A 17,832-nucleotide genomic window follows, 5' to 3' on the forward strand; every position below is an offset into this window, starting at 1 on the left:
GTAAAGTTTCCAGTCAGTGATGGTTTGGGGTGCCCTGTCATCTGCTGGTGTTGGTCTACTGTGTTTTCTGAGGTCCAAGGTCAACGGAGCCGTCTACCAGGACGTTTTAGAGCACTTCATGCTTCCTGCTGCTGACCAACTTTATGGAGATGCAGATTTCATTTTCCAAAAGGACATGGCACCTGCACACAGTGCCAAAGCTACCAGTACCTGGTTTAAGGACCATGGTATCCCTGTTCTTAATTGGCCAGCAATCTCGCCTGACCTTAACCCTATAGAAAATCTATGGGGTATTGTGAAGAGGAAGATGTGATACGCCAGACCCAACAATGCAGAAGAGCTGAAGGCCATTATCAGAGCAACCTGGGCTCTCATAACACCTGAGCAGTGCCACAGTAATTCAGGCAAAAGGAGCCCCAATTAAGTATTGAGTGCTGTACATGCTCATACTTTTCATGTTCATACTTTTCAGTTGGCCAACATTTCTATGATGCAGGAGGACTTGAAGGGAGTTCTCCAAAGTATTTTTAAATTTTTTTTTACCCACTGTTATCAGTGTATTTACTTGGTAAACCAGCCGGCTAAGAAAACTGATGCAGGACTGTCTGAATGTTGCGGCATTTGCCTTCTCTATTCCTTTTCACTGTTATCCATCCATGAAGGTCCCATGTGATGATGTATAATGGTCTATCCTATGTCAGTCAAGTTCCCTCTATCCAGTGCAGTTTGACCAATTTTAACTAGTCTCTCGGGCCAAGTGGCTTATTTAGACATCTTTGAATGATGTTACCCAAGGTCTGGCTATGCAAAGCTAACTTTGGTTGTCCCTACAATGTTTATTTATTTTAGGAGAAATACAATACATTGTTTAACAGGTTGAGGGAGTATTATACAGTAGCAGTAAGGCATAAGAGGTCAAGCCATATACCACAACCCCTCTAAGTGCTTAATTACTAATGTAATTATTTAATGTAATTATAACAGTAAAAAATAGATGTAGTCATACACATGCCGTGGTATGTTTATGTCTGCAAGTTTTATATTGTCTTATATTGTCTGCATGTTTACATTATTTGACTATTGCTACTGTGTATTGTTGCCACTATTAGCTTGAAAATCTTAAGTTTTCCATGTTATAATTAACATGTCTGATTTATTATATTCCTGTATGATTCTGGCTTCAAATCCATAAAATAGTCACAAGGTTTCATATGTTTAGGCAAGCTCCCAGCAATGTTTAAAGCATTGCAGAGGCCTGCCTGATAGGTATTCTCTGTTGCTGTCCCCAAAGAATACAGACTAGCACTGCTTGGGCCCAGATGCATGTCTCCTTCCTATCACGATAACGGGCTGATCAATATGCAGACTGTGGTAGCCAGGTCGTTTATAGTTTATTCATTCATATTTATCGCATTGCTCTATTGCATTGGATACTGCATTTAATCTAAACGTTGTAACACTGAAGTTGTGACCATGCGTAGTCATATCCTCTTCTGGGTTAAAAATAGGTTACCAGGATGATTTGCGATCCTTCTGCGTCCTTCAGTGCTGTGTGGAATCCTGTAGGGGCGTGTCGCGATGATCGGGTCAGACGATCATCTTGTGTGCCTGTACAGAGAGACGTATTTTGCTTGGTAAATACGACGCAAAACTAACTGACAGTGACAGACTGAAGTATAGATAAGCTTCGGTTGCTTGATTGACTGAAGCCACAACGACCAATGGTACGGACAAACAGCGCGTAAACAGTGCCGACTCGTGCCTCGAAAAAGCTGAAAACGCACTATGCGACGAGATCGACGAATAATGATTTCAAAAAATGTCTGATGCATTTTTGAATATCACAATGTTTAGGTAAATAAGACTAGTGTCCGTAAACATTGTTGACATTTCCTGAACGATGACAGTTCTGTGTGGAATCATATTTTTGTTTTGTTTAGTGGAAGAGGTGAGTATCTAATATTTATAATCGTACGTAGGCTACATTATTCAGTTAGTGTCTTCCATAATTATGTTGCACTAATTTTGCTTAATTCAAAGGGTCAATGGTTTTAGAGTGCTTGCGATCGTATTGATCTAGCGTACTATACCCCGAGGCTCAAGGAATGATATGTAATCAAAACATGCCTGATGCAGAGGTTGTAGTATATTGAAAAGTACTTAGACTGTTAAGTTACTTGCAGTTAGGTTACACCAGTTTGCGTGTTGTTGCGTGCCGTATTGTGTAATGTTTTTGTAAAACTAACAATTTATATTATCGGCCTTTGGATCTTGTCATATGAATTAGTTTTGCCTAATGCACGATGCGAAACAAGTACAGTACACACACAAACACACACGCACGCACACACACACACACACTGCTCTTGTACTGACAACCGTTGTTAATTGTAACATTGCTGAAGCAGTGACAAACAGCTCTTGTGGCCTTGTCCGTGAGCCCAGCTCCTCTGATTAAGCCAGTCTCCAGTACTGCTGGGTTGCTTTTGTGTCCCGCTACCATGAGTGTAAACGGAATTGACCACCGTGGACAAAAACATCCACCTGGCAGATGTAGGCTAGTGTTTCCCAGAATTACTTTTATGAAATAAGGGCCGAGGCTAGCCGGCGTGCCTCACAGCCCACAAACCAGGCTGATGGATGGACAGCAAACTAAAGTGAATGTCTCCGTCTCGTCATCATTTAAGTCAGAGCCCCAGATGAGTTGCTCTCTGATCTATATAGCCTTGCACAAAAGTTTAGTTCATCAAATTTATTTAGCCTATATCAATCAATATTTGCTTCCCCATTGTTAATGACCAGACAGCCTATCACATAACATAAATAATGTTTAACATGTTTCCTACGCTAAAATCACTGGTCATTTCAAATGTTCTCTCATATCGCATTTGAGCTTCAAGAAAATATTATCATGACGCGAACTCCGACTTGCGCTCTGATCTCATACGACAATTGTAAATTAATGTCTAGTTTTCTTTTTATCTAAGTGTACATCTTCCAAGAAGTACTGCTGGTATTTTGAAGGAGGTTACCCCATCTATTTCATGTAAGTATACCGTACACATACACTAAATATACACTGACAAAATTGCATTGCAGCATACATAATAGTAATCATTCATATTTCAATATTTGTGTTCAACCTTTAACCATAGAGAATGAAATATATGAATTCCCACTGGCTTGTTGAAAGGTTGGGTTGTGTTTGATTAAAATCCCTGGACGTAGATGAATACAAAGAGATCACTCGGGTCGGTAATGTTATAATGAGTCGATATCGGCCTTTGACTCAGCTATCATAGAAGACAGATTTTGGCAGTCATTCAACCAGCACGCGGTGTTGAAACGTGGTCTCAGGACACTACGTAGAGTATTTTACGAAAATCCATGGCACCCGATTTCGGGTTGACCCGGCCAGGGGAATGAATGAACAAGCTGTATCTTTCCCAAATCCGCTGATCAAATCCCTTACATCATTCAGAGAATTGAAAAATCACCTTGGAGATGATCTTTGGTTTCTATCATAGAACTAATGGACTATAATCATTAGACTTTAGGCTAAGTCATTTAAATTATAAAGACTGTTTGGACCTGTCCCTAGTCTGGCTGCGGAATCCTGTAAGGATTTATTTGAAATGCATGAGGAGAAATGCATAACCGTGGCTGTGCATCGGCAGCCGTTATTAAAAATGTAAAGCCTGAGGTTGAAATTTGAGTTACACTGGGAGAGAAAGGAACGCATTACTGTGAGTTAGCAATGCTGCAGTGACTAGGGCATTTGGACTGGATTGGTTCTGTCAGTGTACACACAGACCAAGTGAAATACAGTATTGTGCAGGCTGATTGCTTGGAGTTGAAACACTGCAGGAGTAAGAATATGCTGGCTCAGCTATACGCTGTGCTGCTAATGACTGGTATAATGGATGGAACTGGGAATGTAGCTCTCACCCTTATCACACGGCTGGTTTTAAGTGTGAACTAACAGTAGAGAGGGTGTGTTTCCAGTTTTGAGTAGGATTGTCATGGAAGTGCAGCTTAAGCTAGTGGATGACAAACATAAAGAGTATAACAAATCTCTGAAATCTGTAATGACGCCTAAATCTTATGAAAGCTCCCCTCTTACTATGTTTAAATCTGAAACATGTAACGGTTCATTTCACTGTTTAAATCTGAGTCATGTAATGGTTCATCTCATTATGTGTTTTAATATGAACCATTTAATCGTTCATCTCACTGTGTTTACATTTGATTCATGTTATGGCTCATCTCACTAGGTTTTAATATGAATCATGTAATGGTTAATCTACAATGTTTTGATATTAATATTTCCTCTCATAATATTTCAATATGAATCATGTAATGGTTCATCTCACTATGCTCAAATCCAGCGCTTGACTTTGGGGAAAAAGTGCATGAAGTGATAAATCGCACATTAGACTATGTTCATCAACATGTATACATTAATAAAGCTTGTTCCATCAAAGTAGACAATTCCAGACGTCCCAGACGGCTCTTTTTCCGAAAAAGCAACTGGAAATTAAACTAAAATTAAACCATTCCGGCCAAAGACAAGCACTTTTAAATCTAAATGATGTAATGGTACATCTCCCAATGTTAAAAACAGAATCATGTAATGGTTCATCTCATTATTTAAAAACGGAATAATTTAATGACTCCTCTCACTGTGTTTAAAATCCAAATTACTACAGCCTTGAAAACATACCACTGCTGCTCTCCGAATAATATGCAGAGGGGAGTTCTGATCCCTTGAACTGTCCAATCACATTTCTGCATGATAAACAATGATCAATGCCCCATCAACAGAGAACAAAACATCACACTGTATCTAACAATATTCCCCACATTAATGTATATTAATAAATATTTTTTTACTATTATTTGTAAGTGATTCATTGGTGCATTGAATTTTGTATATTTGACGTGAAAACATTTTGTCTAACATATTGAACATCTAGTTACTTTAAGTGTCAGATGTCGTGTGTATGTGTGTGTGTGTGTGTGTGTGTGTGTGTGCGCACACGTAAAGCAGTCAGGTCACAATAACAGCAATTCATCATCAGCTCTCCAGTATAGAGATGCTGACAACGTCTGTGCAGGGGGTTCTGATAGATATCCAACTTCATCAGCGTTTCACAGCATTCTGAGATGAATGGAACTGGAGCCAAACCTACTACACACCCTCACGAGTTTACTTAATATTCATCTTAGACTGCAGAGTATTTTTCATTTCCTTTACATCTATTTTATTGGGCCTCTGTGCTTTTGTCAGATTTTCTTTTCAGACATCCACCACAGTATTATTTGCTGTTGGTAATTGTACTGTGCCTTTGAGAACCTCAATTTCCCCCTTTTTTTGAATAAGGATCTTTGACAAAAGTCTTCCGTCAGTATTCTATACACTGGTGTTCTGTATGCGTGTGTTGTAGATGCAGGTCTTATGAAGACTGTTGTGGGACCCGGTGCTGTGTGAGAGCCCTCTCCATCCAGAGACTATGGTACTTCTGGTGAGTTTCCCTAAGAATAACCTCACGGTCTAGCTTCATCCCACTAATCTAATCTACTCCCTCCTACTCTCTCTGTTTCACTGTCTCTCTCTGCCACTCCTCTTTCTCTTTGTCTTTGTCTGTTTAACGTGTGTGCATTCATGCGTACAACATTGCCTGGTTTGTTCATGGAGTTCATGGTCCTATGGGAGCTACTTTTTGTTCCTACTAAGACCATGCCACTCATACAAGGACTTCTTCCTGCATCTTAGAATAACTGAACTGGCCCACATTGAAATGCTTGACAGATAGTGTATGATATGCGTTGATAAAAAATGCATAGAAACTCCTCTGTTAATATGTGATTGCAGGAGTGTCTGTTTATGGTTTTGCATAGACAGAAATTCATGTTCTCTTTTTTTTATCTAATTCAATACACCAATTAGAAAGAAAAGGCAGTGTACTATACACTAATACATATCCCCTCATCTATCTTCCATGTCAGGATTCAATGAGTCTAGACTGTCAAGGATGAACCTGACGTACAGTAAATTGAGCCTATGCTGTAATTCAAAGACTGTCATTGATGTCAGGAAAGACTCAATGCATGAATGTCTCTCTTCCCCTAAAAGGTCAGTTTTTTTATTTTGGTGTTTCTTTTCATTCTTTAAGGCTTTAATTGATCTGTTAGTCTGGCTGTGTAAGGCTGTGTATTTATTCTGACCATTCTAATGGGGTTGACTGAGCATGTACACTACTGCTCAAAAGTTTGGTTCATTTATCCTTGTTTTTGAAAGAAATGCTTGTTTGTTGTCCCTTAAAATAAAAATTATCAGAAATACAGCACATTTTTTATGTTGTGAATGACTATTGTAGCTGGAAACAGCAGATTTTCAATGGAATATCTACATAGGTGTACAGAAGCCCATTATCAACAACCATCACTCCTGTGTTCCAATGTCACATTGTGTTTGCTAATCCATGTTTATCATTTTAAAAGGCTAATTGGTTATTAGAAACCCCTTTTGCAATTATGTTAGCACAGCTGAAAACTGTTCTTCTGATTAAAAAAGTTATAAAACTGGCCTTTAGTCTTTCAGAAGATGCAGACCAGGTTAGACAACTTCACCTCCTCCACTCTGACCCTGATTACTGGTGTTCCATAAGGCTGGGTGCTGAGCCCCTCCTTTACTCCCTCTTTATTTACGACTGCGTTCCTGCCTGGCGGTATGGTGCACTGACAACCGCCTGACCCTCAACGCAAAGAAAACACAGGAGCTCATTGTGGATTACTGAAGAAGGCATAAGAAGGTCCACATGTCTCCCAAGATCCTTGTGAACATTTACCACTGCACAATCGAGAGCATTCTGATTAACTGCAAAGCGACACAGAGTGGTTTGGCAGATGCTCCGTGGCCAATCTGAAGACCCTGCAACAGGAACCTCATTGATGCTAACCCTGCATTTCAGTTGCATATGCTACTTGGCAATTACAATCTGCACTCTTCTATTTCCACTTCTGGTTAGATGCTAACTGCATTTTGTTGTACTTGCACAATGACAATGTTCTGTTTAGTTTAAATTTTGGTTTTGAACGTAGCCTATTATGTTTGGTTTTTGTCATTTGTTCTTACATGCAGTCTTTGTCCTTATTGTTTACACCTGTGCCTTGTTTATTTCAGTTCCTCCTGCCCCAGTGTTTCTTGTTGGTCATTTTGTGTGTTTGCTGCTGCTGTTACTTGTTCCTGCTGTTTGTGCCTTTGATTTTTGGTAAAAGGTATTAAACTCCATGCAAAAGCGTGACAGAATAACCAACCCAAACCAAAGGACAGAGCAGAGATGGACAGTAGGAGAACTCCTCGGAAATCGGAATCTGGCCATCCGAGGAGTTCTCCTACTGTCCATCTCTGCTTTGTCCTTTGGTTTGGGTTGGTTATTCTGGGGTGGAGACGTACCGTCACCCGCTGGAGAGCTGGTCAGCCCTGGTGCTACTTAGACATTCTCTAAATTACCCCAAAACATTTGAACAGTTGTGTATAATGGACTGTTTAAGTCTCACTGTCTGGGGATGTCTGTGTGCAGGCTGCTGCTGATGATGGGTGTGTTGTTCTGCTGTGGGACGGGGTTCTTCATCCGCAGGCGCATGTACCCCTCCCCACTTCCCGAAGACACCTTTAATGTGTCATTCACGAGACACCCAATGACAGCTCCAGGTGAGTCTCCATCACGCCAGCCTACTTCAGTCATGTCCTTCACGTTTTTATATCCCATGTAGACCACAACTTATTTATCTTCCCCACGCTATATCTAACATATATTTCACATATTTCACAAATTTCAAACATATACAACTAACTTGCGAACCTTAATAACTTTCAGAATGAACCTAAATTGATGTAATTACATTCGCTATCAACATATCCCAGTGCTATTGGTCATTAATGAATCTATTACGGTGCTCCTTAACGTTTCACTATTAGATTAGATTCTACTTTATTATCACTGAACAGTACAAATACAGTACAATGAAATGCAATTAGCATCTTTTATGTTGTTCCTTAATGTTTCATTATTATGCTGGTCCTTAACCTTTCACCATTATGCTGGTCCTTAACCTTTCACCATTATGCTGGTCCTTAATGTTTCACTATTATGCTGGTCCTTAACGTTTCACTAATATGCTGGTCCTTAATGTTTCACTATTAGATTAGATTAGATTCTACTTTATTATCATTGAACAGTACAAGTACGGTACAATGAAATGCAGTTAGCATCTTTTATGTTGTTCCTTAATGTTTCACTATTATGTTGGTCCTCAATGTTTCACTATTATGCTGGTCCTTAACCTTTCACCATTATGCTGGTCCTTAATGTTTCACTATTATGCTAGTCCTTAACATTTCACTATTATGCAGGTCTTTAATGTTTCACTATTATGCTGGTCCTTAATCTTTCACCATTATGCTGGTCCTTAACGTTTCACTTATGCTGGTCCTCAACGTTTCACTGATATGCTGGTTCATAACAATTCACTATTACGCTGATCTTTAACCTTTCGCTATTACTCTGATCTTTAACCTTTCACCATTATGCTGGTCCTTAACGTTTCACTATTATGCTGGTCCTTAACGTTTCACTATTATGCTGGTCCTTAACGTTTCACTAACGTACAGTACAATACAATGAAATGCAATTAGCATATTTTATGTTGTTCCTTAATGTTTCACTATTATGTTGGTCCTCAACATTCCACTATTATGCTGGTCTTTAATGTTTCACTATTATGCTGGTCCTTAATCTTTCACCATTATGCTGGTCCTTAACATTTAATTGTTATGCTGGTTCTTAACCTTTCACTATTACGCTGATCTTTAACCTGTCATCAAGGTGAGCGTGAACTTTAACTTCACCAAGCTATGAGAAGATAGGTTGACACTGTCAACATACGAGAAGTGTCATTAAGGACCAATAGAATATGTTGTTATTGAATGTAATAGCGTTGCTGATATGTTCATACGGAATGTAATCATATTCTCCAAATTGTACCCTATTACCAGTTTAGTGCACTTATTTTGACAAAGACTCTTTGGGCCTCTGTCAAAAGTGGCGCGCTATAAAGGGAATACGGGTGTGTTTAGATCGAATCCTGGCTGGGTTTCTCAGATCCATTCATTCTGGTGATGTCAGGCTTTACATACATCCTTGCTATTTTAACAGTGACAATTCTTCCTCTGAACACACTCCTCTGAGCTGCAAATCACTGACCTGGAAATATAGGTTTTAATATTTCATGGTCTGCCTATGGAGGGAGTAGGAGTGAAACCTCATAATATTCCACGTTTTATCTGTATTTTCAAGTTCAGTGCTGCGCCAGGGTCTATGTTGATGCTGGTCCCTGAGTGGACTTGTTGAAAGTGAGCTGTTTAAGAAAAATGCTGCTTAGTCATTTTCCTATAAATATTCTAATTGTGGCCTGTCTTACCCCAAATCTCCCTCAGATTTTTGATGAGGTGACTTTCTACATTAATAAGGGTTATTATGTCCAGGGTTTGCACAAAGTCCTTGAAGCGGTTAAAGTACTTGAATTTGGGTCTCAGAAATGTCATTCCTGGAATACCTGAAAAATCACCCCTTTATAGACAAAGTGCTTGAAAAGTAATTTAAATTAAAATAGCTCTTATATGAGTACAATTTCCCCCCTTGTTTACATGTCAAAAAAGTTACATCGCTGGAGATTTTCTGAGCCAGTGGATTGTTTTCACTTTACATGCAAAATCAACATAGTAAATTGTCTCTAGCTTTTGAACCATGTGTGATAGAGAAGTAGGGTTTGGATTGTTGTTTTTCTGATGCAATTCTCTATTGATTTTGACTATTCTCCTCCTTATTATCTTTAAAAATATTTTTAATAGGTGAGGTAATCAATGCTGAACAATGCACCTGAATCATAAATCCTTTGTGATTTGTCTATACAGTAACACGTTTCAATGATCATTATTCCTCTTGTACGTTCTCTTTGTTTTTATTCATATTTTACGTGGTCATGTCTATTGCCTTGTAACCTTGCAATTGGTATGCATTTTGCCAGGTTCTCATGGAAAATAGAATTGCTGACTCTGTAAAACAAATGAATTAATAAACATTGTTAAATAATACTACACATATATAGTAACCTAATCCCTCTACTGTCACTGTTATCCAGGACTACAGCAGCCTGCTATGCAGAACTACGGAGACCCTGGCGGGACAAACCTCTCCTCTTCATACCCTATACAGGCCCCTCCCCACCCCTCCCACATGGCAGCACCATACCACCACCCGCCCCCTCCTGCCTACTGCAACCTCCCTCCTCCGCCCTATGAACAGGTACTGCAGACCACAGACAAAAGGGAGACCGGAGGAAAGACATTGTAACGAAAACAAGGAGTTCAAGCCAATCAAAGTCCAACCCTGACATACCTCCCAGCAGAGAGTGTTCTTTTGCATATCATACGTTTTGATCAGGTCGTGCAGAAAGTGGGTCTGATATCATAATACCCATAGATATGGAATGGCCTTTATATAGTAAAAACAGCCATACTCATTAAGGGACAGTTTCCTGTAGACTTGGGTGAACCCTGATCCTGGACAAAAGCATGCATTGAAGCTTTCCCGGGATCAGGGAAAAGGTCCCGAGAGCCATTTATAAACCACAGCAAATCTTTTGTTTGCACGTCACCACTCTAAAATGAAGAGCGGACCTGGAGGTAAGGCCCAACGGAATAAAACCCATTCATCCAGAGGGAGTCTGGTCAACACCTAGTCTACCTGCATGCATGGTTCCCTGTCAACAAGACTGTGACAGCTGGAAGAGCAATGTCTATTGTGTCTATCTAAGCACAACTCACTCAGATCACCCACTCAGGATACTGTATTATGGCCCACTGTCTGATGTGTTTTTAATGTCACTGCCGTTGAAGCATGAAGTAATATCTCTAGTTCAGGCACAACTTTAGATCCAATCAATAGCCTATATTACCATGGACAAACCAGCAGTTTTGTTTCCTTTCCTCTCAAAATACATTTTGTTTATTTCTTCAATATTTTATTAAGGTATTGTAGCCAATAATCTATGCAATTTGCTAATGAATTCAGGTGTAGATTGTGGTAATTGTTTTTCATAATTATTTCACGGTATCCTGAATTAATATAGTAGACCGATAAAATGTATCACCAGCTTGCCTAATAAAGTTTGGCTCGGGGGAAAATGTCTGAAAGTGTATTCCTTTAATACTTCAGTGCTTTTTACCCATGATGTTATAACGGTAATGTAATAAATTAGTATACTTAAAGTGCATTATTTTGGAACCAGTTGCATTGTACTTTAGTACACTTAGTAGTATTACAATAGTATTTAAATAGTAATAAGTGTACTTAAGTGTGTTACAACGGACCAACATATTTCATACTTTATTATACTTACAATACATCATTGTAAATAGTACTCTTGAAATATTCTCCTAATATACACCGATCAGCCATAAAATTATGACCACCTGCCCAATATTGTGTAGGTCCCCCTTTGGCCACCAAAACAGCCGAGACCCATCGAAGCATGGACTCCACTAGACCTCTGAAGGTGTGCTGTGATATCTGGCACCAAGACGTTAGCAGCAGATAATTTAAGTCCTGTAAGTTAAGAGGTGGGGCCTCGATAGATCGGACCTGTTTGTCCAGCACATCCCACAGATGCTCGATTGGATTGAGATCTGGGGAATTTGGAGACCAAGTCAACACCTTGAACTCATTGTGTTCCTCAAACCATTCCTGAACCATTTTTGCTTTGTGGCAGGGTGCATAATCCTGCTGAAAGAGGCGAAAGCCATCAGGATATACCGTTGACATGAAAGGGTGCACATGGTCTGCAACAATGCTCAGGTAGGTGGTACGTGTCAAAGTAACATCCACATGAATGGCAGGACCCATGGTTTCCCAGCAGAACATTGCCCAAAGCATCACACTGCCTCCGCCGGCTTACCTCCTTCCCATAGTGCATCCTGGTGCCATGTGTTCTCCAGGTAAGCGATGCACACGCCCCCGGCCATCCACGTGATGTAAAAGCAAACATGATTCATCAGAACAGGCGCCTTCTTCCATTGCTCCGTGGTTCAGTTGTGATGCTCACGTGCCTATTGTAGGCGCTTTCGGCAGTGGCATGGGTACCCTGACTGGTCTATGACTACATACACCCCATACACAACAAACTGTGATGCACTGTGTGTCTTGACACCTATCAGTACCAGAATTAGCGTTTTCAGCAATTTGAGCTACAGTAGCTAGGCTGTTGGATCAGACCACACGGGCCAGCCTTCGCTCCCCACACACATCTATGAGCCTTGGCCCCGTCGCCGGTTCACCGCTTTTCCTTCCTTGGCCCACTTTTGATTAGTACTGACCACTGCAGACCGGGAACACCCCACAAGGGCTGCAGTTTTGGAAATGCTCTGACCCAGTCGTCTAGCCATTACAATTTGGCCCTTGTCAAAGTTGCTCAGATCCTAATGCTTGCCCATTTTTCCTGCTTCTAACACATCACCTTTGAGGACTGAATATTCACTTGCTGCCTAATATATCCCACCCACTGACAGGTGCCATGATAATGAGATGATCAGTGTTATTCACCTCACCTGTTAGTGGTCATAATGTTATGGCTGATCAGTGTATAAGGCTGATACATTATGGATGGCTTTCAACCACTAGGTGTCAGTGCAGAGGTCTGTAAAATGATAGTGTGACATTCAACACCAACCTCCTCAGCACCAGTTAATCTGTACTCTGAATGCAAGCTGTTGGACTGTAGTGGGGTAGAATCCAAACCATTGATTTCCTATATAACATCACATCTCACTGCATTTCAAATGGATTTTCTCAGTCTTGATTTTCACCTATTTCCTTGCATTGCAAGTGCATTCATCCTACAAATGTTTCATTTGTGTGCATTCTGCAGAGCCTTTTATGTAGTTATGTAAATAGCTTAACCATTGTAATGTTTTCCAACACAATAGGTAATACGTAACGAAATGTAATTTGCCTACAGTAATTACTGAAAAGCATTCTACAAATGAAGAACTAGCAGGCTTTGCAGACAAGTTCTACATTTCTTAGTAGCAGCAGTGACTCACAGGATTACTCTTCCCCTGAAGAATACAAAACCCTGCAGATATTTGCATAATGCCACCAATGTACAATTCCATGGTAATCCACAGACTAAATGTTTGTTGAAAGTACAGTAGGAGCTCTCTGTAAAGGAACTATTTAAGACACTGTTACATCTACAGCCAACACAATCATGCTCAGTTGGCCAAAGTTGTGCATTCATGCGTGTGTGTTTGAGCGCTCATAAACGCACTACGTGGTTCACTTTACAGCCCTTATCAGAAAAATATTCTCTGACTACCGTTAATCTAGATCCTCTGGTTTATTTCCTGTGCTCCGGATTAAAGCTGTAATTTAATTGTGTTACAGATTGTCATGTAGCTACTGCATAATAGATGTTATGGTATTATAATAATCATACTCATGCCTCAGGTTACAGCTGGCAGGGTGGTTGTGATAGGTATGTGTTTATTCATGATTCATTACCTGTCATAAAGTATGTATAATATTACCAAGGTTACTGAATTGGTTAGTAAACACTCCTGCCATTGCATTTCATGCCAAACTGAACTCCACGAGAAAATGCAAGACAAATGAAAAATCACACTGACTCACTACTGAGTGGCCAAGGGTGACCCAGTGGTCAACACATGTTCTGGTTCAGATATACTGCTGCAGTATGGGTTTGATTCTGGCCTATTTGCTCAGTGGTCAACACATGTTCTGGTTCAGATATACTGCTGCAGTATGGGTTTGATTCTGGCCTATTGGCCCAGTGGTCAACACATATTCTGGTTCAGATATACTGCTGCAGTATGGGTTTGATTCTGGCCTATTGGCCCAGTAGTCAACACATGTTCTGGTTCAGATATACTGCTGCAGTATGGGTTTGATTCTGGCCTATTGGCCCAGTAGTCAACACATGTTCTGGTTCAGATATACTGCTGCAGTATGGATTTGATTCTGGCCTATTGGCCCAGTGGTCAACACATATTCTGGTTCAGATATACTGCTGCAGTATGGGTTTGATTCTGGCCTATTGGCCCAGTAGTCAACACATGTTCTGGTTCAGATATACTGCTGCAGTATGGGTTTGATTCTGGCCTATTGGCCCAGTAGTCAACACATGTTCTGGTTCAGATATACTGCTGCAGTATGGATTTGATTCTGGCCTATTGGCCCAGTGGTCAACACATATTCTGGTTCAGATATACTGCTGCAGTATGGGTTTGATTCTGGCCTATTTGCCCAGTGGTCAACACATGTTCTGGTTCAGATATACTGCTGCAGTATGGGTTTGATTCTGGCCTATTGGCCCAGTAGTCAACACATGTTCTGGTTCAGATATACTGCTGCAGTATGGGTTTGATTCTGGCCTATTGGCCCAGTGGTCAACACATGTTCTGGTTCAGATATACTGCTGCAGTATGGGTTTGATTCTGGCCTATTGGCCCAGTAGTCAACACATGTTCTGGTTCAGATATACTGCTGCAGTATGGGTTTGATTCTGGCCTATTGGCCCAGTGGTCAACACATGTTCTGGTTCAGATATACTGCTGCAGTATGGGTTTGATTCTGGCCTATTGGCCCAGTAGTCAACACATGTTCTGGTTCAGATATACTGCTGCAGTATGGGTTTGATTCTGGCCTATTGGCCCAGTGGTCAACACATGTTCTGGTTCAGATATACTGCTGCAGTATGGGTTTGATTCTGGCCTATTGGCCCAGTAGTCAACACATGTTCTGGTTCAGATATACTGCTGCAGTATAGATTATATTATTTTCTCTTTTCAAATGTCACAATTGTCTCTGAAAATAAGTAAGAAATTGAATATAATGGTCTCTACCTTTCTTCTTTGCACTGTCTAAACAATGTTGCTGAAGATGGTGTGCTTAACCAAAAAGGTCTAATTTGGTCTCATTTGTCCACAGAAAATGTCTTATGTATCTCTCAGCAGAGGTTTCCTGTTGGGTCTCCTTCCACACAAGCCCTTTTCATTGAGTTGTTGATGGATGGTGCGAATAGAAACTGTCTGAAGGTCAGCTTGAATTTCTTCCATCAAGTTTTCTCTTGCAGCCGCATCCAGGGTAGTTTGCTGTTATGACATGGACCTTATACACAATGGAAACTTCAAGGTTTCTGGAGATGGAATTGTAGTCTTTAGATTGTCCGTGCCTGGCTACAATCTGGTGTCAGACCATCTGAGACAGTTCTCCTTTTCTATCCTTTCTCCTTGCTCATTCCCATACACACAGTGACAACGCCAGAGAATGAGTCCATTTATCTATCCAAACTGGTTCAATTCGTGATTATCATATTGAAATCTGGTGAGTTCCACACTGGTGAGTTCAATTCTAAAGTAAAGGAGAATCACTTGATTTTAAATGTAATAATTTGTAACTACTTCAAGGTTTCAATAACATCGTCTGGGCCATTTTAGGATTTGTTTGTGAAACAAGCTAAGATTTTGCTCAACAGCAAACTAAAGAAATACATTTGTGGATAAAAAAATGTTTTCAATGTCATATTTTCGAGAATAAGTGATTATTTACACTATTTGGATGGCATGGAGGGAACAGCATGCTAGTTGTGCAAGCATCTCCTGGATAGTTACATTGGAATAGCTTTCGCTACAAAGGGGAAATTGAGACATATGAATGAAAACCTTCCCACACTCAGCCAGTTTACTGAATGCAACCCTTGACGCAAAAGGAGATTGAATCCTCCTGAAAGATGGATTGGACCCTAGAGGACTATACGGGTCTGTGGTGCACAATAGTTACAGGCATGGCTGCACAGTGGAGGTCAGATACAACCTGGCAGAAAGAATACCAAATACATCCTTGTATCTTATGTAACCACTCAATGTCCAGACTCAACAACTCAAAATGTGTGTGGCATGTTCTTCAAGCATTATTGTTACGCACGCCTCCCAAGCACTGGGGACGTAACAATTATTTACTTATAACAAAGTTTATACAAAATGTACCCGAAGAATACAGGGCAAATATGAATGGTCATGTAGAAAGAATAATAGAGGTGAGGAAAGGTAGCAGTGAATGAATGGTAAATTCAAGTTAGTGACTAAGACTATACATAACCATGCACAGTATTCATATTTTCATGTCCTTACACTTGGTTACAGCACCATAGGCAGTTATTACAAGCTGTGATTAGTTTTGAGTGAGATTCAACTAACTTTTCACATTTATAAGCCAAGCTAGGACAATATTTATCAATTGTTTATGGGGTTTTTGCTGCTCAAGCAAGATCAAATCAGTGCTGGTACTGGTCGACTTAGGAACACCTTTTGGTAAGTCATTCTTTTGTGTCTTTGGAATCAAAATGTGTGAAACAAACTATCCAGTCTAAATAAAACATTGAACTGTACTGCTTGAAGAATTCACATGTTACAGACCTTTCTGTGAATGAGTTGTGTCCAAAGAATTTGCAAGGAATGAAGGATTCCACATTTTCATCGGTGAAAGGAGAAAAATGGCAAAACTGAGTGGAGAAGTGGGTTTGCCACGTTCACACTGTAATGTCAAGCAAATGTGTGAAGTCAGTGTGGCAGCTGATGTTAATGTGCTAAGGGGAAAGCCCTTCAAGCAATAAAAGATTTGGATTTTCATGTGATACAGTCCATGCTTAACACTAATAGAGGAATAGTTTCCAGATCTGAGCATGAAGCTAGCTAGTGTATACTGTATGTTTCTTTGTTGATTTTCTTTTCGAGTCTCATTAGGCCTGTCTTGATCGTGAGACTCCAGATTGGCCATTCCCACAGCTGAAAGGAAGCAGGGTTGAGGTGCCAAATCCGTTAGTCCACCCAGGAAAGGAGGTCTGACATGATTGGAAGGGTCAGAGGGATTCCCCACACTAGCTGTAGGAATTTAGAAGAGCCGTGGTCTGCCTGGCCCTCTGAGTAGTACTGGGATCACCCTGTGGTGTCTGTTCTTTAGCTGATGAAGAAGCTGTAAGATCTCAGGCAGCTGAGAGAAAAGTGTAGAGAAACTCTTCTGGCCACTAGGGAAGAAGCATCCAGGCCTCTTGAAACCTTGTGTGGGTGTGTGTGGTACAAAATGGGTTGTGTGGTACAAAAGTAATATACAGTACCTATAACTCTAACACTAACCCCGATACTGTGATACCTTACCTTAACCTAACCTTTTTCGTTTTGTAACCTTAACCCAAAATGTAATTCTAAACTTAACCCCAGCTCTGTGTTAATGTAACCTTAACTTTCCTAACCTTACATTTAATTTGTAAGATATCCTACGTTGGTATAAATTAATAACATGATGACGTTTTAGTAGCATTTGTAACATATAATGCGCTTTAGCTAATTCCTAACATTATACGATTTGGTAGAGCATAACGTGTAGTTACCTAACGTGATGAAGCACATACAAAAAAAAGAAAGTACATATAATGTGTTCCCTATTCCCCTGAGACCATTTTGGGATCACAGATCAGTCAGCCGTCCAAGTAGAGAAGTGTCTTCAGGCCTGCTAATTTAAAAACAAGTCAAAGCTGCTAAGAAACAAGTTTGTAGGATATTGCACTGGTACGCATGTCCCGGAAATATGTGGTCAGGCCATATCAAAATATGTAAATGAGCATCCTTGAAGTCCACAGAAATGAACAATTCCCCTGGTGTTATGAAACGCAAGATCTTGGTCATGTGCTATA

At 40.3% G+C, this 17,832-nt stretch overlaps 1 protein-coding gene across 2 annotated transcripts; it reads left to right on the plus strand.

Moving 5' to 3' along the window:
- The first annotated feature begins 1,541 nt into the window (after positions 1-1,541).
- Positions 1,542-11,241, plus strand: LOC105024258 (vesicular, overexpressed in cancer, prosurvival protein 1). Of its 2 annotated transcripts, XM_020043429.2 has the most exons (6): positions 1,542-1,854; positions 2,988-3,046; positions 5,448-5,525; positions 6,010-6,136; positions 7,587-7,717; positions 10,207-11,241. In XM_020043429.2, exons 4-6 carry the CDS (start codon positions 6,036-6,038, stop codon positions 10,416-10,418), a joined length of 444 nt encoding a protein of 147 aa, XP_019898988.1. In that variant the 5' UTR covers positions 1,542-1,854; positions 2,988-3,046; positions 5,448-5,525; positions 6,010-6,035; the 3' UTR covers positions 10,419-11,241. The 2 variants fall into 2 exon arrangements, with proteins under 2 accessions (XP_019898988.1, XP_010892395.1); XM_010894093.2 differs by lacking the exon at positions 6,010-6,136 and having other exon boundaries at positions 1,542-1,948.
- Positions 11,242-17,832: the final 6,591 nt, after the last annotated feature.

This window comes from Esox lucius, chromosome 3 (assembly GCF_011004845.1).
Source record: "Esox lucius isolate fEsoLuc1 chromosome 3, fEsoLuc1.pri, whole genome shotgun sequence".
Lineage (NCBI taxonomy): Eukaryota > Metazoa > Chordata > Actinopteri > Esociformes > Esocidae > Esox > Esox lucius.